Source organism: Nannobrachium achirus (assembly GCF_963921795.1).
Source record: "Nannobrachium achirus genome assembly, chromosome: 20".
NCBI classification, from domain to species: domain Eukaryota; kingdom Metazoa; phylum Chordata; class Actinopteri; order Myctophiformes; family Myctophidae; genus Nannobrachium; species Nannobrachium achirus.
Window position 1 is genome coordinate 37592618 of NC_137827.1, and position 22915 is coordinate 37615532.

The window sequence follows — 22915 nt, forward strand, 5'->3', positions numbered from 1 at the left end:
AAACTTTTTCACATCAAGACCCCCGAAATGTATTTGGCTGCGGATCCCCATCTCAAAAATATTTGGTGCCATGAGACCTCCAGAAGCAAAGATTTTATTAAAAAATAAGATATACAGTATATATATATATATATATATATAATGTATTCAAAGATTTACAAAGAGATTCAAGGTTTTCCAAAAATAGCAGATCTACAAGCTCATAGCACGGCAAGAAGTGACATGCTATGAACTTGTATACATGCTATATACACTGTGATAGAGGATGTGCAGGGGGTGATGCAGCAGAGGGTGACTGATTGAATTGTGATTTACTAGAGGTTCGCGGCCCTTTGGGCCGCTCACATCTAGAGTCCACGCCCGCTTTTAAAAAAATAAAATAAAAAAAAAGTTAAAATTATTATTATTATTTTTTTTTTGAAAAAAAATCATTTTTTTGTAAAAAAAAAAGTGTTTTGAATAAAAAAAAGTTTTGGCCTAATTGTGTTATTATAGTTACTATAATAGGCCTGCCAATGTTTTATTTTCATTATTTCAATGTTTTCATTTTAGCAACACACAGACACACACACACAGACAGACAGACAGACAGACAGTATCTTGCTGTGAACTCTAGAGGTGAGTGGCCCGAAGGGCAGCGAGCTTCTTGTAAGATACAGGCTCTCGGCTAGCTAGCCCAGTAACAGTGGATTCTAGTTTGTTAATTCCAGAAGAAAAGCTTGGTTGCTGGTTGGCTATTTCTTCCCTATTCCTACTTGTCTTGAGAGCAGAGCACAGAGAGAAGGGAGGTAGCAGAATGCAGGCTCTCGCTGCTGCGCGCCCGGTAGCTGCATACCCCTGCCATACCCAAGTGACGCCCCTGATCCTAGCGATTGAGTCTCTCTCTCTCTCTCTCTCTCTCTCTCTCTCTCTCTCTCTCTCTCTCTCTCTCTCTCTCTCTCTCTCTCTCTCTCTCTCTCTCTCTCTCTCTCTCTCTCTCTCTCTCTCGGCCCCCCCCCTTCCCTCTTGTAACCTGAGACTCTCTCTCTCTCTCTCTCTTGCTCTCTAGCGAATGAGCGGACGGCATAGGGTTTTGGGCGGTATTCCTTACGCTCTTCTCCCTACCGTTGAGTCGAAGTAGAGTTGGAGTGGATGCAGAGTGGCCGTGCACGGGCTTGGAAGTGGGATGCGGCGTTAAGCCAATTGTAAATATAAGATACTTAGAGATTGGCTATTTTCGCGCAACTAAGCTCACAGCACAGCACAACACATTGCGAGATTGTAGATCTGCTATTTCCTGTGCGTGACACACCGGCACGCAAACCAAGTTTACAGGCTTAATATGGAGAAGTGAGGGATGAACACACTATCAAAGTATACACTCATATCCTGCTTGGAGATTCCCTTTCATTAGGACAGGTGCTGAAACTAATTTATAAGCTCTATTCTGCATATTTATAGCCATATTGACTTATACATACAACCGCTGGAAGTAAAACACGGCGGGAAAGCCCCTCCCCCACAAAGCATACATTTAACTAATAAGTGAGGCTAGGGAGGCAATGAGAGAGATGTAAATGCAACTGAGAGTGAATTATGATGCATCGCATTCAAAAAGATGAGAAAAAAAGAAAGAAAGAAAAAGACAAAAAAGATCGGGGGTAAGAATGAATTGGGTGATAGAATTGCAATAACTAGGTAGGGGTGCACCAGGGAGCGCATATCTCAGCCAGGCCGGGTGGCCTACCCAGGGCTGTGAGAGTCGTGGGTTGCAACTTGCAGCCGCCAGGACCCTTTTGGACGTTTTCTGGCACGCCCTAAGGTCAGAAGTTAAAGCTCTTTTGGAGGTGCCCCTAAACATGCAGTTTCAATTTGAGGGTGCGTGCAGCGTTCATATGACATTTTCTTTCAAACAAATATGCCCAAAATGTGACTACACACCCTAGAGCAATATCTGCTTGACAGGTGGATGGAAAACCATCCGGTCACAGCAGAAGTGGCATACTGCAGTGTTTCTCAAAGTGGGGTCCCAGGGACCCCCAGGGTTCCTCAATCATTTTAACCACTTTATCCATATTTTACACATTGGCTCTTAGCAGATGTACAAGCTCACAGGAGGTGACTGTTTGTACCATGGCAAAAAAGATGTTGATATATCGATGTACCTTGCTATTGATAGTCAAGTCGCTCTGGATTAAGAGCGTCTACTAAATTGTAATTTGTAAAACCTTTTTCAGATGGGGGTCCGTGGCCAAATACACATCAATTTGAGGAGGGTCCTTGAAATGAAAACGAGTACTGTACTAAATTGTCCAGTCTGCTGATCTGCAGTGACTGCTGATAGGACAAGAGACACTTTTCACTGACAATGATTGTCCCAATGTGTTATCATGAAGTGAAGTGAAAGCGGCTGCTATGAGCAGCACTAGGGCTAACATTCTGCTATCAATCTCAATAGACAGGCTGCTTTACGAGTACACATGACACCATCTAGTGGAGATGTGGGGTAGGATATGGGCTGCAGGCTATGCCTAAAGGGAAAGGAATCACTACTTACTGTAGTCACGGTTATCATTTATGAATTAATCGAATTACACACAGTATAGTAGCTGGATTTCACTTTCTTATGCGTGTGTGTGTGTGTGTGTGTGTGTGTGTGTGTGTGTGTGTGTGTGTGTGTACCTCAGGCGTAGTCTTCTTGAAGACATCTCTTCCTTGGATGACGCTAGTCATTACTACGTCTTTCAGTTGTTGGTACTCCTCAGAAGTGAGTTGAATGGACTCTAACAAGGACCCACAACATCTGCACACACCCCTAAATACACACATAATGCGCACAAACAAACACACACACGCGCACACACACACACACACACACACACACACACACACACACACACACACACACACACACACACACACACACACACACACACACACACACACACACACACACACACACACACACACACACACAAAAAGTGAAATCAAGCTGTACTCAGACACAAGCATATCCATACGTCAAATGTTTTTAAAAATAAAAAATATATATACTGTGTAAATTATATGGAAATGTGTCTATAGTCCCCAAAAACACATCTTCAGCATATCTTTTTGGACAGATTTTTGTAAGCTGAAATATATTTCTTATTTTTCTTTAATATATTTTTCTTTAATAATACACACAAACAAAGTGCAGTGAATTAGTGAACATGTTCTTACTTGGGGGTGACGGTGGTCCAACCTGCTTTCCATTTCTGTCCTGGAAGACTGGAGAGGAAATGAGAGACAGCAGAGGAGAGCAAAAAAGCAGTTAATTCTTCTTTCTTTTTTTTTTTTATAAAAAAAAGGTTGTTTATGAGACATCATGAAAGGGAGGATGTACTGCAATACATGTGGAACACGCTATTCTTCCTCCTGAAGGTTCATTCATTCATACTCCAGGGAAGGTGAAGAGCAGTTCAGCGCGGTGTAGTTTTCTAAAGTCATACTAGGGTGAAGTGAGACCCCGGTGAACTGCTCTTCACCTTCTCTGGAGTATGAATGAGCCTTTACACACCCCACTGATGTTTCATAGTGAGATCGATACCATCGCATGTTACCGCGGCGGGCACCGCCGCTTTTTTTTATGTTTGGAAATGTGCGGTACGGTCCGGCGCTGCGTTATTTGGACATGAGTTCTTGGAAAACCTCACCCACGTTGCTTAGAAGCCCCGACGTCATCGAGTCGAAAAAAAAAACGCTGATTTGCTGCACAGATTTTCAAACAAGCAAGCCTCTCCATTGAGAGAGTCACCAGACCCCTGAATCGCCTAAACAAATGTTTTAATGGGAGTGGCTAGCGATTCAGGGGCTGGAGCCAGGCAATGACGTCTACTGATTTAGAAGGCATTTGTAGAATCAGGTCCACACAGGTCTTAATGGGAACAAAGAGCTGCGATTTACGTTCGGACATTGACATTGTGTTACTGTAAGTCCACAAGATGGTCACGTATTTCGGAAGGCCACCAATTTCACTGTAACAACACCATGCTGGAGGATGGAGGTCGGAGGAGGGTGGGAATTTGAGTATTGGAATTTGGCTCTAGCCTCTACGGTGAAGGGCCACCAGAGCATCCTTGAAGGTCCCTTATTTTTACTCTGCAGTCGTACCTTTCAAACCAGGTTTTGATGGCGTTGACTAGTCTCTGCTGCGGATACACCTGGTCGTTTCTCATGTTGTGCAGAATGCCCAGAAGCCTCTCCTGCTGCTCAGACTGGGAGACGCTCCCTGGTCCCTCACTCCCTTCCTTTTCCGCCTCGCTCTGTGCTCCCCTGAACAGCACTTCCCAGGTCTCCTGGTTCGGGCTGAGGCCCTTGTTGGTAAGCTCGTCATAGAGTGCCCAGGCCGTGGCTGAATCGCCGTGCATAATGGCTCCGGAGATGACTTTACCATAGTAGCGAGATGAGGGGAGGGTTACCTGTGGGAATGTTGATATTACACATAAACCCTGGCAGTCCAACTATGGCAGTGGTCGGCCTTGCAACAATAATATCTGTCCGATAATTGTTTTACATTTTTTGATATAGGACTGACATAATAGGCTACTGTATATTATACTTACAACAGTATCTATCCAACACCTGAAGAATGCTTATTATGCTTTATCCATGTTGAATCCAATCAGACAGTCAGGAAGCACTCTGCTACAAACACGTTGCATCACAATGGGTTGTGAGCTATTTTCACTATTTGAAATGGTGTTACTTTTTCTCTTCCTAGAAATACAATATTTGTCTTTGAATTGTAGTGGCGTGAAAGTCATAAGCATCCAAAAACACAAATACTCAAGTAATGTTCAGATACTCAAAAATGTTAAATGTACTTACGAAGCCAAAGTGCAGTAACTATGAAAAAATTGTTAACTGATAAATGATAAATGGGTTTAAAAGTGTTTCAACTGGTCAGCCAAATTAGATATTGGCATATAATCTGTTTGTGAGGTAATTGTTTATCCCCCAACATCACAAAGGATAATTTGACCTTCTATGGGATACACAAATAAGTTGGTGTGTCAAAGAAAACGTAGTTACTGCACTTTGGCTTTGTAGGGGCTTAACTGTCCACCACTGGTAATAATAACCTTGTTAATCTCATGCAGGATGTCGATGGCCTCCCTCCACCTCTCTGTCCGGCTGAAGGACTGGATGAACAGGCTGCAGGCGCCCGTCTCCAGCAACGGGTAACGTGCGCGCATTATCTTGTACACGTCCGCCACCTCGCCGTCATGGCCGCCCTTCACGCACACGGTCAGATAATGCAGCAGCAGCTTGTAAGGGAGGGTCCCGGTCTCCATGGCGACGAACGACAGCAGGGACCTAAAACAGCAAGATGGAAAGAAGATTAAACGTGGAATAGAATAAAATGACATCTGGAGAATTATATCTGACTACATGTTTTTCTGTAGTTTGGGGGATGTTTGTTTGAATGCAAATTGAGAATAAATAAATACTCATAAATTAATATTAACTATATATCGTCTCTGTCAGGTGGAAGCATGTTTGTTTTTTTACAACAAGGGTTCATATTTTAGATTGTAATTAGAGAAAAGAAAAGATGAGAGTTAAAATGTTTTCATTTACTGCTTTCTATTGCTTTAACGATTTCAGTATTTTGATTTCAGTGGGTGGGGGCATCTATACAAGTGGCTAAATATGTATTTTTTAGACACAATAAGCCGGCAATTTCTTTGTTACTATTTACACCAGCCCCTATAAAAGTCACATCTGCCCATGAAAGACTGTGGTGCATCTTGGGAAAGGGCTTATTGTGTCTAAAAAATACATATTTAGCCACTTGCATGCATGCCCCCAATGAAGCGGCTTGGGGATCTGCTACTTTTGATTCGTTTTTCAAATTGTTTAGAACATATGAGCACTTTTTGACAAATTATCTGTTAAAACGTTGGTAATCAGTGGTCTAAGATTCTCCAAAATTTGGGATCGCCATCAGACCCAAATATGTGGAATCGGTCGGGCTCTAATACACGCACGACGCGCGCACGCACAAACACACACTCTTCTCTCTGCTCACTTGGCGACATCCAGCTCTTCTCTGGACGCGCGCACTAGTGATGCCATCATGCGGTCATCAAAGCTCTTCGGGTTAAACGACGCCTCTTTCATCTGCCTCCACTCAGCCACAGACAGAGGGCGCTCCGGAGGCTCTTCCTTCCCTGGCAAAACAAAGACAAGTTGGAGAATTTAACTTTCAATGCAACTCCTCTACATTTCCTTGCGGTCGACCTGCTTTACTACTGTACATAGTTTAGAGTGTAAGATGGCAGCACCCATACGGAAATGGAAAGGGCTGAATTGACACCTGCCTAACAGAGGTTGGGGCTTTTCACGGCATGGCAACCTGTCTAGAAGAGGGTCTGTGTGTGTGTGTGGGTGGGCCGATCCGTGCCAAATGTCAAAACTGTGCTTGTGTTGAACAGTGTGCCGGTGTAAGTAGGCCTAAGGGTAGCCCCATATAGAACCTCACCCTCAACTGGCGATCTGTTAGCTCCAGGCGGCGGGGATAACCCTTTTCACGACCACAAATCCAAAAAATAAGGGTAGTATGATTTTCCTTCCACAGGCACATGAAAAGTATACGACGGCGTTGGGAAAACGGTTTAAATCACTTATTTAGTCTCATTCAACCCGGAAATCCCCCAGCGGCAGGTGCCAGTACTGCTCCCTTCGCATTGTAGCAAAATAGGGAGCAGTACCGGCAACTGCCGCTGGGGGAGTTCTGGGTTGAATGGGAAAACATGGCAGGCTGATTAAATAAGCGATTTAAACCGTTTTCCCAACGGCGTCGTATACTTTTCATGTGCCGGTGGAAGGAAAATCATACTCTGGGAGCACGGAACTACCCTTATTTTTGGGGATTTGTGGTCGCGAAAAGGGTTATCCCCGCCGCCGTGGAGGAAGTCCCCAACAGCGGGCAGATAGTCCATAGGACCTCATCAACAACAGATCGCCAGCGGAGGGTGAGGTTCTATATGGGGCTAGCCTAAGGGATGTGTGCTGCTGAAAGACAGCAACCATGTCTAGTCAGCAGTTGTTTATAAGGAAAAACAGAGGAGATGGTTCCCCTACTTGCGTGTCCCCGTCTCCCAACAGCCTCCTGGTCCTCCTTCTGCACCTCCTCCTCCTCCTCATCACCCAGGGACGCCAGGGCTTCCTTTCTCCTCAGCATCTCTGCCGTCCTCTTCGCCGTCCCAGCAGCAAACACAGAACTCGGGAAGGAAGCTCTCTGCTGCAGCCTGGGGCTGTCTGCCAGTCCATCAGTCTTTCTGTCGGTCATCTTACGGATCCCACCTCTCGCCCCTCCATTGCTGCACAGAGCTCGTGTTAGACACGACAGGGACGCTGCCACAGCATTCAAGGTGTAGAAACCAGAGCTTCCTTGATGGAGGAGAGGGTTTGTTAGCTGCAGGCATATCTTTGATTTATACATCAAGGTGGAGACCATCATGTGTTGTAATAGTATCTATCTGATAACTGAGAGCATTACATGATAACTTCATTGTTTGTATATAACCATGTCAATTGTCTGATACAGCTAAAACAAAAGGATGCTTTGGAAAGACCATGGATCCTTGGTAAGGTGTGTGATAATAACAACACAGCTACTTAGTAAATAACACTACAAGAAGAGGAGCATTTCTTCATGACATACTGATTTATATATATTTTTAAACAACGACAAGAAAGTAAAATTACAAACATAACAATATAGAAGAGTAAAGTCCATAATAATCCCTTCAAAACAAACTAGCTAAATAATCTACTGCTGCTAACTTGCTATTCAAAAAATCTTAGCCAGAGGCCCAGAAATGCAAGACTGTTCTCCTGACAGAAGACAGAAAGAGTTGTAGTTATCGGTCCTTAAATACGACTCACGTATCATCATCACTTTATAGATACAACTTGTTGATCACTTAATGTATCTTTATTCCCAAATCCAAACAAACTTCAGAGAAGCATGACTTCAGTCGCATACTATGACGTCATCTACACTCGCCACCAGTTTGTGTTCCGGTTGTAGAATCTACGATCCCATTGCCCGGCGGCATGGTCACGCTGTGATTGGCCATTTTTTTTTTATCCAACAAGGCGTTCCCCCCTTGTCATTGGACGATGTTATCTCCACGACGATCAACTATCCAATCGCGTCTTGATCAACGCCCCTCCGGGCTATGGGATGTAGACTATGTTAGTGAACGCTTGGAGCGACGTGTAAATGTTTGTTTTTACCATTGAGGTTATTTTATACGTATTTGTTTTCGATAAAAATGTCTCATTTATGACAAACTGACGCTAGTTCAGAGCGAGGATGGAACAAGACAAGCCGTCCAACTGGTCAGATGTCTTAAAAAGGAGATTGGCCAACTCCAAAAAGGGTGAGAACAACTAGATTGACAGTTTGAGTTTGGTATCAGTGGTGGAAAAATACTCAAATGTTTTACGTAAAAGTATCAATATACTCTAATCTAGAAATACATTGTCTAAAGTAAAAGGTCTGTGTTCAAAATGGTACTTGGAATTGAGTTAAAGTACAAAGTATTGGCATCAAAATGTACTTAAAGCACCAAAAGTAAAAGTACTCAAAATGCGTTGTGAGCTTGTCTGCTATTTGCCTATGTATAAAATAGGCCTAAAGTGGTTTATGTCTGTTTTATTACAATTTATATTTGCAAAGTAACTAGTAACTAAAGTGTTCAAATAAATATAGTGGAGTAAAAGTACAACATTTGGATCCGAGATGTAGTGGAGTAGTAGAAGTGAATACTGGAATTGGAAATACTCCAGTAAAGTACAAAAACCTCACAACTGTACTGAAGTACAGTACTTGAGTAAATGTAATTAAGTTACTTACCACTGGTTGTAGGTTTCAGTGTGGAACAATGTTTATCAATCGATTTGAGACCTTATAGATTCTAGTAATTTTAACTGAATTTATGTCTTGATGAATTGAATACACAGGACCCCAATGGAAACAAGCCACAGTGCTTTCATGGGTTTATCCTTTTAGCATCCTTTGGATAAAACGGAACCTCTGTCCTCTGTGCTTTTATGTGAACTGTTTAACTGTATTTAATCAATGAATCAATCAACTTGTGTGTGTGTGTGTGTGTGTGTGTGTGTGTGTGTGTGTGTGTGTGTGTGTGTGTGTGTGTGTGTGTGTGTGTGTGTGTGTGTGTGTGTGTGTGTGCGTGCGCGCGTCTAGACGAGAGAAGCGAAGAGGAGAAGAAAGCAGAAGAGACTGATTTGTTCACCAAGTTCTACTCTGAATGGAGAGGAGGAAGCAACAGAGACAGCTCTTATAAGAACATCCCACGCTTCTACTACAGGGTATCATGTTATTAACATGTTTATATAGTCCAGTGTAGGCTATGTTAACTTCAGTTCCTCGCAGCTCTGTGCTCAAAACACCTCCATATTGATCTCATGTGCTTTAATGTTGAAGACGATAACTTACTGAATGATGTCCACATTGTTATTATATGGAGTTGTTGCCAAATTGAATTGACAGTAGCTATCAGGACGGAAGAGGAAGTTGTTGAATAAAGGTAAAATGTTGTCATTTTGTTGATAATGATGGTGATTTGCTTTTGTAGTTGCCGGCAGAGGATGAGATTGTTCTGCAGAAGCTGAGAGAGGAGTCGAGAGCTGTGTTTTTGCAGAGGAAGAGTAGAGAGCTGCTGGACAATGAGGAGCTACAGGTATGACAGACACACACACACACACACACACACACACACACACACACACACACACACACACACACACACACAGTGAGATATCACACGATAAGGTGCTCTTTCTATATACTGTACATAATGCCTGGTTTTTCTACCTCTGTCACCTCCTGTCTGTCTGCCAGTTGGCCGGCTGTGTGTCTAACTAGTTTTGTCTTTCTCTTTCTGTTCGTCCGTCTGTGTCTAGAACCTGTGGTTCCTGTTGGATAAGCATCAGGTGCCTCCACTGACTGGAGAGGAGGCCATGATCAGCTATGAGGCCTTCCTGAAAGTCAGGGAGAAGGCCGGGCCCAAATGCAAGTGAGTACAAAAGAAACCTAGTCAAACTCAAGATTATATTACCAGTAAGACTCCCTAATCGGGAGATAAGCGACCGTCAGGTCGCAGCGTGATTTTAGGGCAAAATGTGTAGGAGCAGTGTCCAAAAATGTGGTTGAAAAAAATCGGCCTGATGGTGGCGCTGAGTGTAGACATAGTGTGTACCGATTTGTGTGATTTTAGGGCAAAATCTGTAGGAGCAGTGTCCAAAAATGTGTTTGAAAAAATCGGCCTGAAGGTGGCGCTATATGGGACAGATCCATGTTGATGAGATGAGTGTAGACATACTGTGTAGCGATTTGTGTGATTTTAGGGCAAAAATTGTAGGAGCAGTGTCCAAAAATGTGTTTTAAAAAATCGGCCTGAAGGTGGCGCTATATGGGCCAGATCCATGTTGATGACATGAGTGTAGACATACTGTGTACCGATTTCAGTGATTTTAGGGCAAAAATTGTAGGAGCAGTGTCCAAAAATGTGTTTTGCAAGAATCCGCCACATGGTGGCGCTAGAAGAGGGCCATGTGAGAAATGAGGGGTGGGGTCTCCGCACCACCGAGGCGGACGAATAGGTACCGGCCCCGGCTCTCCCGGTCGCTCCTAGCCCGAGTTACGGCATTTTATGTGCGCTGCAGTGGCAGGGGGTCCTCCACTGGGGGGGCCACCACTTTTGCATCCATTCTGGAGCACCAGGAGTCGGTGGTCCCCGGGAATTCCCCGTGAGCAGCCCCGTTGGGGTGGTCATTTGGTCATTTTTGCACATTTGGTCATTTTTTACATCTGGGGGTCCCCCAGGGATCTGGGGGTCCCTGGAGCTCCGGAGTGTGTGTGCAAAATCTGGCATGGATCGGGGCAACGGTTGCGGAGATATGAGCAGGGCAAAAGTGTGACATGTGACGTGTGACAGACAGACTGACTGACGGACGGACTGACTGACGGACGGACTGACAGTTTGTGGAGGTTTTGATAGTAACTGCGACCTGACGGTCGCAAATATTGGTAATATTACTTGATCAACCACCAATGATCCTTGCAAAAATCATCAGACGTAAATCATGATAAATAATGTCACTATGACGATCACAGTGAGAGTGGGAGGTAATTATTTATTTTAGCAATTCTCTTTACGGAGGCTATGACCTATTTTCTCCTCCTCATCTCTCTGTTGATGGCTTTGTCAGGCGTGAATCAAAACACCGTACCGGTTCCAACAATAGACCAAGGGCGGGTTTTCGGTGGAGATGACGGAGGCGTGCCGTCTCAGGCGACCATGAGCCACGTGAGACACCGCGGAGCGAGCGGCAGCGAGCGAGTCACCGTGTCGAGCGTTGCGGCGGTCGCATGAGCCAATTCAGCGCCGTTACGGATTTATGTAGCGTTATGGACAGAATAGTACATCTTCGCCCCCCCCAACGGAGCGCTCCCTACTTCCAGTTCAGCCAATCACAAGCTTCCGCGGGCGGGTCTAAACTGGAACTAGAGCGGTGTTTTGATACACACCTTTGTCAGTCTGTCCAGCTGTCCATTGAGATAATGTTGCTTGAGAACAAAGTGGTCAATGGAAGCAGACTTTGAGGCCCATGGCCTATCCTCAGCTTTTTACATCCCCCATATGTTCTCTCTGCTCTCTCCTATCTCTTCCAGACAATTCTTCACAGCTAAAGTCTACTCCAAGCTGTTCCACAGTGATCCCTACGGCCGAATCTCCATCATGCAGTTCTTCAACTATGTCATGAGGAAAGGTACCCATCGTTCTTTGTTTTGTAGAAACGTCATTGTTGGAAGTGGGTTTGCCTCCCATTCATATGTCATGAAACAAATTAATAAAAAAAAAGAGCCTGTTCAAAATGCTTACGCAGCAGTAACAGTAAATATGAGTCCTTATTGGTGTGTGTCCTGATGATACATGTGTCATTGTGAAGGTGTTGTTAATAACTTTGTTGTACATAACCGTGTGTGTCTCTCTTTCTCTCTAGTATGGTTACATCAGACCAGGATAGGTCTGAGTCTGTATGATGTGGCAGGACAGGGTTACCTCAGAGAATCGGTAAGCATTCCTTCTTATAGTGATAGATTAATAAATGGTTAGATGGATAGGCTGTTGATTTTCATATTTTGTCTCTCTCTCTGTCTGTCTGTGTGTGTCTCTGTCTCTCTCTCTCTCTCTATGTTTCTAGGACTTGGAGAACTATATTCTAGAGCTGATACCCACTCTACCGCAGTTGGATGGTCTGGAGAAGTCCTTCTACTCCTTCTATGTCTGCACCGCCGTCCGCAAGTTCTTCTTCTTCCTGGACCCCCTCCGCACAGGTGAGGCACAAGCTATTGTACAGTGTGCTCCAACACACTGACTGACTGCAGTATCTGGTATCTGAGACTGCATCGACAAAGAACGCATCCAAAAAGAAAAAGAAAACTAACATATCTGTGACAAATCCATCTATTCTTTTTAGGGAAGATCAAGATTCAGGACATCTTGGCGTGCAGTTTTCTGGATGATCTTTTGGAGGTAGGCTATTGGTATAATTGCCTTGCCAAACACACCGGTCCCAGGTCGAGGTCACCAAGTGAATACAGAACTAGGCAATATTTCTTTCTTCTCTCCTTGACTAAATTTCTCCCAACTTGTCGCTCTCTCTTTCCCTCCCTAGCTGAGAGACGAGGAGCTTTCCAAAGAGAGTCAAGAATCCAACTGGTTCTCGGCACCTTCAGCTCTCAGAGTCTATGGTAAAGAGAAACATCTAAAAGTGTGTTTTTATGCTTTCCAACTTCTACGCATGTTCATACATGCATAATGTGTATGCCATTGCAACCTATAGATATAGGTGTTGGTAGCACCCGAAAATACTTTATCTTAACAAAAGTGTGTGTCTGACTCCGTGTCTCCAGGTCAGTATCTGAACCTGGATAAAGACCACAACGGCATGCTGAGTAAAGAGGAGCTGTCTCGCTACGGGACTGGAACTCTCACCTCAGTCTTCCTGGACAGAGTGTTCCAGGAATGCCTCACCTATGACGGGGAAATGGTATGAATAACGCCTTTATGGCCATGTCCTAGGCCTCTAGAAAGACTGTATTAAACTAGCAGCACACCCGGAGTTCTATGTAGGTGCTGCTAGCAAAATACCCCATTAGTGCTGAGATTCCGCCATTCAGTAGACTTGGCATATATATGTATGTGCAATTTTGCATACCTGTCCACTTGTCATCATATCACCCACAACTTATTTTAATCTAAAGTCTGCACAGGCCCTACTGTATGCTATATTTATCACAGCCCACATGTTTTTAAATACGCTGTATAATGTATCTCTTTCTTTGACGCTCTAATCCTTTTACCTCTCTTTTAACTGCAACACTGACGAGCCTCCACCCACCTTACTAGTAATGTGATTGATTCTGATTCTTAATATTCTAACTGCCCTTCTCTTTCTCCTCCAGGACTACAAGACGTATCTAGACTTTGTCCTGGCGTTGGAGAACAGGAAGGAGCCTGCAGCGTTACAGTACATCTTCAAACTGCTGGACATGGAAAACCAAGGACACCTCAACGTCTTCTCTCTTAACTACTTCTTCAGGGTAATGTCTGCAGTATATCTATATATACTGTACACAAACACACACATATATATACTCTGAGGTATACAAATACACGGCCACTATGCTAGTTAAATGTCACAAAAACACACTGAAACACAAGGACAGAACATGAATGGGTGCACACAGGCAGCTAGCCAAAGGACAGACACAAATATCTTCAGTCTGAATCTCTTTATGACATAATTTCCAAGTATACTAAGTAATTCATCACTGTTTCATGCTTTCAATGTTTCAGGCCATCCAAGAACAGATGAAGATCCATGGTCAGGAGCCTGTCTCCTTCCAGGATGTCAAGGTACACATAGCATATATACCGTATTTTCTGGACTATAAGGCGCACTTAAAAGCCTTTAATTTTCTCAAAAAACTACAGTGTGCCTTATAGTCCAGTGCGCCTTATATATGGATCATTCATTGACATTGACATTCCCTTTAGCACAGCTCCATCTGTTGGATGCATAACGCAACGGTAGCGTCTATTATGTGCGCCTTATAGTCAGGTGCGCCTTATATATGAAAACAGTTTGAAAATAGACCATTCATTGACAGTGCGCCTTATAGTCAGGTGCGCCTTATAGTCCAGAAAATACTGTATATATATACACACACACACTTATTTATTTCTTCTTTTTTGGAAAATGATGGAGCTTGCACGAAAACGTCTCACCCACTGATTTACACCTGTAAACCCGTGATGTGACAAAATAAATCAGATTATGATTCTCGTGCGCTCGGGTGGCACAGTGGTTAAGTGTCTGCCCACCACCACGGAGGTTGTGGGTTCAAATCCACCGTGGTGCACCCAGTTTTGCCCAGCATCTAAACGAACACAATTGGCCCGTGTTCGGGGGAGGGAAGCCGGGCGGGGAGGGTGGTAATTGAGTTAGTGTTGGACGGGAGGAGTGGGACGAAGGCTCTATGTCCTCCCGGTGGGAGCCATTAGGATACAACAGCAGTGACAACACAGAAATATGTGTGGGGAGGAATCAATTGGCAAAATGACAAAAAGAAAACATTCTGATTCTCTTTTTCTCTCTTTGTCTGTCTCAGGATGAGATCTTTGACATGGTGAAGCCCAAGGACCCCTTCAAGATCACCCTCCAGGACCTAGTGAACAGCTGCCAGGGCGACACGGTCTCCAGCATCCTCATCGACCTCAACGGCTTCTGGACCTATGAGAACAGAGAGGTGCTGGTCACCAGCGACAGTGACAGCAACGTCACCGGAGACATGGACGACACCTGAACATGGGTGGGGGGCTGAAAATAGCTGTGTTCTAACCTATTTATTTTGCTATTTTCTTGTTGATAGAGCTTGTACATACTTTTCCACATTTCTGTCCAGTGTTTGCCATTTAAAAGAGGAATGTTTCTGCATTATTATTGCTGTACACTAAGGTAAATATAAAAAAATCCTATGAAATCATTTTATTGTATTTTTCTTGGCTTTTATAATACTGATCCTATGTTTACTTTAGGACATAACACTTTGAGACTCAATCAACAGACATAAAATAGAACAAAACTTGAATAAAAGTTTATTTAGCTGAGATTAAATTAATATACATTTAAGTATAAAATAAATGTAATGTCCATACAAAAAAGAAAAACTAATTATACATACTCCTTCACATACAAAAAACTTTTATAACTGCATTTTGTGACCAAATTCAATGGACACCCTCTAATTAGTGTTTCTAATTAGTGACCTTTATTCCAGTGAAGGGAGTTTTTAATGCTACAGCTACAGTGACATTCTAAACAATTGTTTGCTTCCACAATTTCTTGGCAACATTTTGCAGAAGCAAGGCTGTTTCCTGTTTCAGAATGACAATGTACCCATGTTATTGGCTAGGCTAGAGGTCAATGACTTCTTGGCTTACTCCGATCATGCATTTGTACATCGCCCTGGATACAAGTGTCTTCAAAATGTCTAACTTGTAAATTGCAATGCTCTTGCGAATTAATGAAAGTAAATTACAGCAGCAATGTTCCAAGTTCCTAGTTGCTAGTGAAAAGCCATCCAAGTGAAGAACACTGTAGAATGTCAGCCCCAGAAACGGTGGAGAATTTCAATTTGGGTTATCAATGCCTGAGATTTACTTCCATTCAGTCACAAGACCATTGATCAGGCCCAAACAACTGATGTCAGGACCCATTTGTGGGTTCAAGGACCAATTTTTACGACCCACAAAAGAAAATCCCATTTTCTTTTCCTACATTTAAAAAATACATTTCTCTCCACCAAAAATCTAAAAATAAATTGAATAATCTTTAAACAAACAAACATTAAGACACTCTCAAAGAAAGTAGTGAAAATAGCCGATCTACAAGCTCAACGTGCCGCGAAACAATGCGTTGTCATCTATTTTCAATAGTTTGTTTCAATCTGTTGACTATAAAACAAAACATGGAACTGATGAATCCACTGAGGTGTCGACACCACCTGAAATAAAATTTAAAAACTAAGTATGGCATCATTTGAGTTGGAATGGACCAGATACAGAAACCTTGAGGTCTTAGGACTTAACCACTTCAAACTTGGCATGCCTAGTACATATATTGGGCATTTCTAAGTGAACGTTCTCAAAAACAAAAAAAGAAAAGAAAAAAAAGTGACAATGGCTGCTCTACAAGCTCCTGTGTCACATTGTGGCACAATGTTTGCTTGTAGATCGGCTATTTCCCCTATTCATCTTACGATAGGTACGCCTATATAGAGGTTAAGTGGTTAAACAACACCAGGCCACTATCGTTATGCACATAGCCCCCTCCAGAGAAGTCAGGAAAGAAGTACCATAGATGATAATGAAAATAAAAATAAACATTTGTAGGCTATCTCGCATGGATTGTTTCTACAAGGACACTTTAATAGTGGGCACTGAGTTCTCAAGTTGTACTTAAAACGTCAAGGACACAAGATTACCAAGACCCCCGGGCGACAGCTGTCTCCTGTACGCCCAACATAAATAATGTATACAATTTTCTGCTGATCTTTTGACATTGTACTGGCCTTTGTTTTGTATTTCTTTTTGGTTGTAGATCAACACAGTTATATTTTTTAAATACATGTTTTGTATCACTGTTTCATTGACTGTGTTGATAAAGAATATTTTCAATCAGATATAAGACGTCAGTTACTTTATGTTTGGCTAATGCACAAAGTGAAACGTAGGAGCGGTTTGCACCGCTCAAAACTAATTGCAATGCCAAGCTGATCCTCTAGTTAGGGCCCACATCTGTCAAAGCCAACAGAGTGACTTATGAGGGGAGAGTGTTTTTTGCAGGTCTTTCAGTCCGAGTGCATCAAAAAGGCAACTGGGTTAAGGCAGCGGTAGGTTGTGATTGGCTGCGCAGAGGTGCCGAAAGTCGAGATACACCTAAACCAACCTAACCTCAGTAAAACTAACGCTGGTGAATGCTAACCTGCCAACCTGGTGAATGTTAAACTGGTCGGACCAACAGTGCTTAACCCAGTTGCTTTTTTGATACACTCGGACTGAAAAACCTGCAAAAAAACACTCTCCCGACGTATGAGAACTGATTTGTGATATCCTTTCAATTGAATTGAATTCAAGAACCAGATCAGACCTCAAATGACACCAGAAGTGTGCTGCTGTGACATAAAGGACAGCCCTGGGCACTGTAGTGTACAAAAATAAAAAATTATACAGGAAAATATTCAAAACAAATGTAATGGTCTACAGGCACTAGTAACATTACAGCTAATACAACCAGCGGTGTGCTCATTCACTGGTACAGTATAGAAACCTCTCCACTGGAGAGTCAAGTAGGGTTACAGTCAAGTCACATCACTTCATTTTAATCACTGATTTAAAGAAACACTATGTAACTTTTTAAAATGAATAATATGTAATACAATTGGGGTGGTTCAAGTCTCCCTGCTCATCGATTGAGACATTTAGATTGTGTCAAAGGTCATGTCTCACCTTGACACGGCATCTGATCCGACCCAAATTTTACCTGATGGTCAAGATTACATATCGTCGTTGTCGGGTGAAAACCTTGTATGTCCAAATTGTCCATAACCGTTTGTTTTGCATTTATCATTTTAAAATGATTTAACTAGTGAAAACAGCCGATCTGCAAGCACACAACGCCTCGTAGATCTGCTGTTTTTACTACTTTTGTGCGACGGCCTTGTATGATGAAGCAGGGCTTTACTTTGCGATAGAACGTACAAATTTGAAACTTGGAGTTACGAGGTTTCCACCCGACAACGACGATATGTATCCCATGAGCAAGCAGGCAGGCTCTATTAGCTCAATGGTAAAAATGTCAGCACTTGCGCAGGAAACAGGGTTCAAATCCGGGGTAGAAGAGGAAAGTTACATAGTGAAGCTTTAAGCTGAAAGTTAATAGAAAGGAGTGCAAAACGGCTGCAAATGGGTGTCGTCACAACCGAGCTGACAAACCAACTTTGAAAGGTCACGTGGTTGTGATAATTTGTTGTGAATACACTAAAGTCATAGAAGCTAAAGTTTAGCCCATGGCTTAGCTCTCCAGTGGTAGTGAGGCTGTCTTAGGATCTGTCACCAGTGAGTGTCATAGCACACACCTCCCTTCTCACATAGGGGAGGGAAACTGGTCATATACAAGAATTACTGACAATCGGGAACTGAGGAGAGGACCTAGTTGTCTCTAAAGGCTCAACCTGAAGTTATGATGCATTCTTACTTAGTGCAATAAGTTCACCCTCTCAGTTCAGGTTCTCCTCATTTCCTGCATGGAACTTACGACAACAAAGCGAGGGCTTGGCGTTACGTCAGACAGGAAGTACAGGCTCAGGTATTGGGGTTGAATTGCTATGCTGCGACACTTTATCCCAGACTGTTGTTAATAAAAGACCATTGTCTAAAGATTCATGGGATTTCTCAATGCATTCCACCACCATTATGTGGAAAGGTATGCATTACTGTCCTGTTAGGAGTTGGGTGTCAACTAATTTTCAATCCATTCAATGTGGAGAAACACATAGTTCAAAATTCAATTTCTGTAACTATTGGAACTACAGAGTTCCAGTATATAAACTCTGAATTTAAAATACATTTACCCAAAATCCTAGAAGAGTCCTCAGCCTTTTAACCAGCTTCTTTACTTACTATAATGCATTAGTATACCGTTAACACTATTCAAATAAAACCACATTCATAGAGAGAGAGATGCAATCCAGCAACTAAGAAAAGCCCTTTTTCAAACATTTGCCCCACACCTGCTGCACACATTGTAGTTCTATTAGGAAATGAAACAATATAAAAATAGCAATGTATCAGTCATGTACACTTAAAAAAACAAAACAAAGATTACAGAAATTGGACAGATGCGTTGACAAAGTGAAACATGTTAGAAGTCTCTGTAAGGGACGCAGCGGTCAGTGTTCAGGAGGAGAGGGGAGCGGGGACCCTGTTTGTGTCGGGGGTGTTGAGCGGGGGTTCGGGGTCCAGCTCAAAGCTCACGTTGACGAATGAGGCTCCGGTGCGCTCCGGCTGCTCCGTGGCGGGGTCGAGGTTCTCCTCCGGTCTCTGTTGGACCTGGAACCTGAGCTCCGCCTCCTCGGCCAGACGGTTATCCTCTTCCTCCTCTTCCTCCTGCAGAGAGGAGAAGGGCGGTCAGGGCTGTTTTAGGCCTTTAAGTGCAAACTTTGTTTACACATGCAAAGTTGAAACTAAGAATTATGATGATCACATAAATGAGAGTGAGCCAGGGTGAAGATCCACCAGCTAAATTCTTCTGTAATAAATGGAGTGTAATATATTCAATACAATCTCATAAGCTGGTGGTTGTGCTGAAATAATGACATCCATATAGTTACATAAATGATTAAAAAAGAAAAACTATAGTGTATTATAAAGTACAAATCAGGCTTACCTTGACTCAAACACAAACAAATGTCCTGGTGTTCATATAGTAGGCTACATCTAAACAGATTTCCAGTGAATCTCTTCAACATATGGGCCTAAGGATGTTATTGTTTCGGTCTCCTACCTCTTTCTTTATGCGGTAGTACTCATCGATAGCATACTGGTATTTAGGAGTGGTGATGCCGAACAGAGAAGCCATCCTCTCTCCCAGGTAGTCACACACTGCACAGTGAATGCACAGACACAGAAACACACGTGACCGTCAGTAGGTTCCAAGTAGCACAGTTGCTGTGTTTCGTGTTTTGGGGGGATAACAGAGGCAACTAACAGATGTGAACATGAATGACAGTTATCACAGTACTGGTAGTCTACCTGAGATGGTGGAGGTGGCCGCTCTCCACATGTGGAACCAGAAATATGGGCCCCAGGTCAGCTTGGACTGGAACGATCAGAGGAAAAACACATCAGAGCACAGAGCTACTGTGAGAATATAATAAATACTCTACTGATGAAGACTACTACTCTAACAAGGGACCCTTAAGACGTTCAGGAACGTCTCAGCTGGTTACCATGGTAGACAATAGCCAGCGCTCTACTGTGGGCGGGAGTGATGGAAAAGACTCTGTTTCCCATGATGCCTTGCAAAATAATCTAGTCAGGATATCCTATCGTCCATTCACCATAGTCGGGGGATATCTTAAAAAGTCCTGGAATAAATTCCTTACCAAAAAATGTCTTCACCAATGTGTTTGTAAAGGTGTCTAGTAACACATTTTGAAAAATGTAGAATAATTTCGATTTCTTTTTAACACAAATCTTCTCTCCTGGGGGTCCCTGGCACAAAAACTTTTTCCGGATGGGGGTCCGCCGCCAAACATACACATTTGAGGGTCGTCCTTGGCAAAAAAGGTTTGAGAACCACCGGGTTAAACCTAGCCCTTTTCATTTACGCACACTCGGCCACTTTGTAGCTTTTGTCGCCGCTGCCAGATTACAGTCAACGTTTTTGACCTCACGACAGAGAGAATCCCAAACAGTCCGCCTACCGTGTCTACGGGCAGGATGTCCTTCTTGACGGGCTCCTCCTCCTCCTCCTCGTCGGTGCTGTACTCCTCCATGGTCTCTCCGCTGGCGAAGTAGATGGTCCTCCGGGGCACCCTCACCCTCTCTCTCTCCCCCCCTGGCTGCTCGCCCAGCTCCACACTCTCAAAGTCCTTCGCCCTGCTGCTGGGGTTCTGTGGCAGGAACAGAATACCACAGCGTGTCAGTTCAATGCAATGCAATTCAATGGAGCTTTATTGGCATGATAACACATATGTTTGCATGTTTGCATTGACAAAGCAAGAGTCAAATTGCGTAATTTTTTGAAACAATTAGGCGTTTTTAAACAAATAGCAGAAATCTTTTGCAGTCACTTTGGGACTTCTCAAAAGGATTTAAATATTATACAAAGAAAAAAGACTCAGGTTTAAAATGTGTTTAAAGGTAGCAGCACTGTAGAAGTAGGTCTAGAGGTCCTGTACCTCGGTACAGATAGTGCGGGACACTCAATGGTTAGTAGTCCATGTCTAGTCTTGAGAATCTCAAGACATCATGATAAAATATTGACTATACTATACATTCTGCATGAGTACTATGTTTAGTACTTTTGATGCCAAGACAATATTTTGTATGTTTACTATAAGTAAAAGTTTGAATACAAGACTTGTAACAAGGCCTACTAACTAACACTGTATTATTGTAGCATTGGATCAAGACTTTTATAGATGGATTTTTACATTTCATAGAAGTACATTTACTCAAGTACAGTTTTGAGGTATTTGTACTTTGTACTTAGTAATATTTCCAATTTCCAATACTTTTACTCCATATATTCTACTTTTACTCCACTACATTTATAAACGTTATAGTTACTAGTTACTTTGCAGATATAAATTATAATATTATAAAACATACATGAACCACTCCACTTTAGCCCTATGTCATACCATGGATATTTACATGTAACATTTTGTACATTTTGATGCCAACACTTTCACTCTTTCATACTTTTACTCAACAATGAATACATTATATTCCGGACTTTTACTTGTAAAAGAGTGTTTCTATATTGCAGTATTGATACTTTTACTTAAAAATAAGTGAGAACTTTTTCCACTACTGCATTTAGATAACGTATTCTGCAAATCTTTCTCTCCTACAACACAAACAAGCTTGTTGTGAGATTGTTGTGGGCGACAGTTTATGTTAGCTCACTGAGCTAAGGAAGTATAACCCTATTATTTACTCTACTGATTGCTATGACAACCAGAATAAAAAACGTAAGGAACTTAAAAACAAAAACATAATATAAGATCGAACCTTTTCAGTTTCCATGGCTTGTTGTCCCAGTGAAACGTTGACATTAGTGAGATACAAAGGTAAATCTGCTGCCATCTCTTTCTTTGTCACTGTGTGTAAAGACAACAACTAGCAACAGTATATCCGGGTTGGTACTGTCAAATAAAAGCTCTCATATATTGAAGTGGAGAGAACGTGAAATTGTAAAAATATAAAATAAAGATCAATAAAGGTTCTCTTCTCTTCTCTTCTCTTCTCTTCTCTTATTTTTATATTATATATTTTTTTCTGATTAACGATGTTATTTTTGCATAGTACTGTGTTTATTTGTCTGTCTTTTTTTTAAGAATTGAGGAAGGGACCCCAATGTACACAAATATTGCGCTTTATTGTGGTTTAAAAATCCTAGTAGGTCTTGTATTGAATCCTAGTAGGTCTTGTATTGTATCATCAGCGTAGATTTAACACTAAACAAGGCGCTAACTCGTTCTCCTGCTATACCATCAACATGTGGAATGCCCTTCCACAAGCCCTAAAGGAGAGCAAAACCCTAGCCTCCTTCAAAATTGGTATGAAAAATCACCTTCAGACAGCAGCTACCCGTGACTTGTAAATAGACTAAGCCCCCATGCTCCCCCCCCCCCCTTTTCTTTGTATTCTGCTTTTTGTATTTGATGTTATGCTTTTGAAACTGATATTATCCTAGATAAAGTACTATGTTCTATCCGTCTGTCTTTCAATGTTATATGAGATACTTAAAGTGTGGTTCCTGTGGAAATAAGCTTCGTCTTTCTAGGATCTCCTTTTAGTTGACCTTGTACCAGTGATTTGTACTGTCATGAAACTGTACTTTTTTCTATTGCAAACTTCTAATAAATTCTTCAATCAATCAATCAATCAATCAATCAATCTGAAGTGCACTGTCCTGTATTTTCCTATGCGAGTAAATAATTCTAATAAAGTATTCATTCATTCAATCAATCAATCAATCAATCAATCAACCAATC

At 42.4% G+C, this 22915-nt stretch overlaps 3 protein-coding genes across 3 annotated transcripts in view; 1 reads left to right on the top strand and 2 right to left on the bottom strand.

The window, feature by feature from the left end:
- LOC308306344 (mitochondrial ribonuclease P catalytic subunit-like) overlaps positions 1-8011 on the bottom strand; it is an 18541-nt gene extending 10530 nt beyond the window's left edge. Inside the window, exons 1-7 of the mRNA XM_080751294.1 lie at positions 7915-8011; positions 7108-7416; positions 6053-6194; positions 5103-5337; positions 4132-4439; positions 3202-3249; positions 2662-2794 (exon numbers count right to left, since the gene is read on the bottom strand). Of these exons, the coding sequence (XP_080607420.1) occupies positions 2662-2794; positions 3202-3249; positions 4132-4439; positions 5103-5337; positions 6053-6194; positions 7108-7416; positions 7915-7924 (1185 nt within the window). The 5' untranslated portion in view covers positions 7925-8011. The remainder of the gene's footprint in view (positions 1-2661; positions 2795-3201; positions 3250-4131; positions 4440-5102; positions 5338-6052; positions 6195-7107; positions 7417-7914) is intronic.
- A 236-nt stretch (positions 8012-8247) lies between these two features.
- ppp2r3c (protein phosphatase 2, regulatory subunit B'', gamma) lies at positions 8248-15072 on the top strand. The gene is made up of 13 exons (XM_080751297.1): positions 8248-8414; positions 9242-9366; positions 9633-9737; positions 9961-10073; positions 11732-11829; positions 12064-12134; positions 12265-12397; positions 12541-12596; positions 12739-12814; positions 12977-13113; positions 13529-13666; positions 13923-13982; positions 14738-15072. Exons 1-13 carry the CDS (start codon positions 8348-8350, stop codon positions 14930-14932), a joined length of 1374 nt encoding a protein of 457 aa, XP_080607423.1. The 5' UTR covers positions 8248-8347; the 3' UTR covers positions 14933-15072.
- A 639-nt stretch (positions 15073-15711) lies between these two features.
- Positions 15712-22044, bottom strand: fam177a1 (family with sequence similarity 177 member A1). Its single transcript, XM_080751301.1, has 5 exons — positions 21930-22044; positions 20615-20803; positions 19941-20007; positions 19693-19790; positions 15712-19295 (listed from the first exon to the last, which is right to left on the bottom strand). The coding sequence occupies exons 1-5, from the start codon at positions 22002-22004 to the stop codon at positions 19086-19088; spliced, it is 639 nt and encodes a 212-aa protein (XP_080607427.1). The 5' UTR covers positions 22005-22044; the 3' UTR covers positions 15712-19085.
- Positions 22045-22915: the final 871 nt, after the last annotated feature.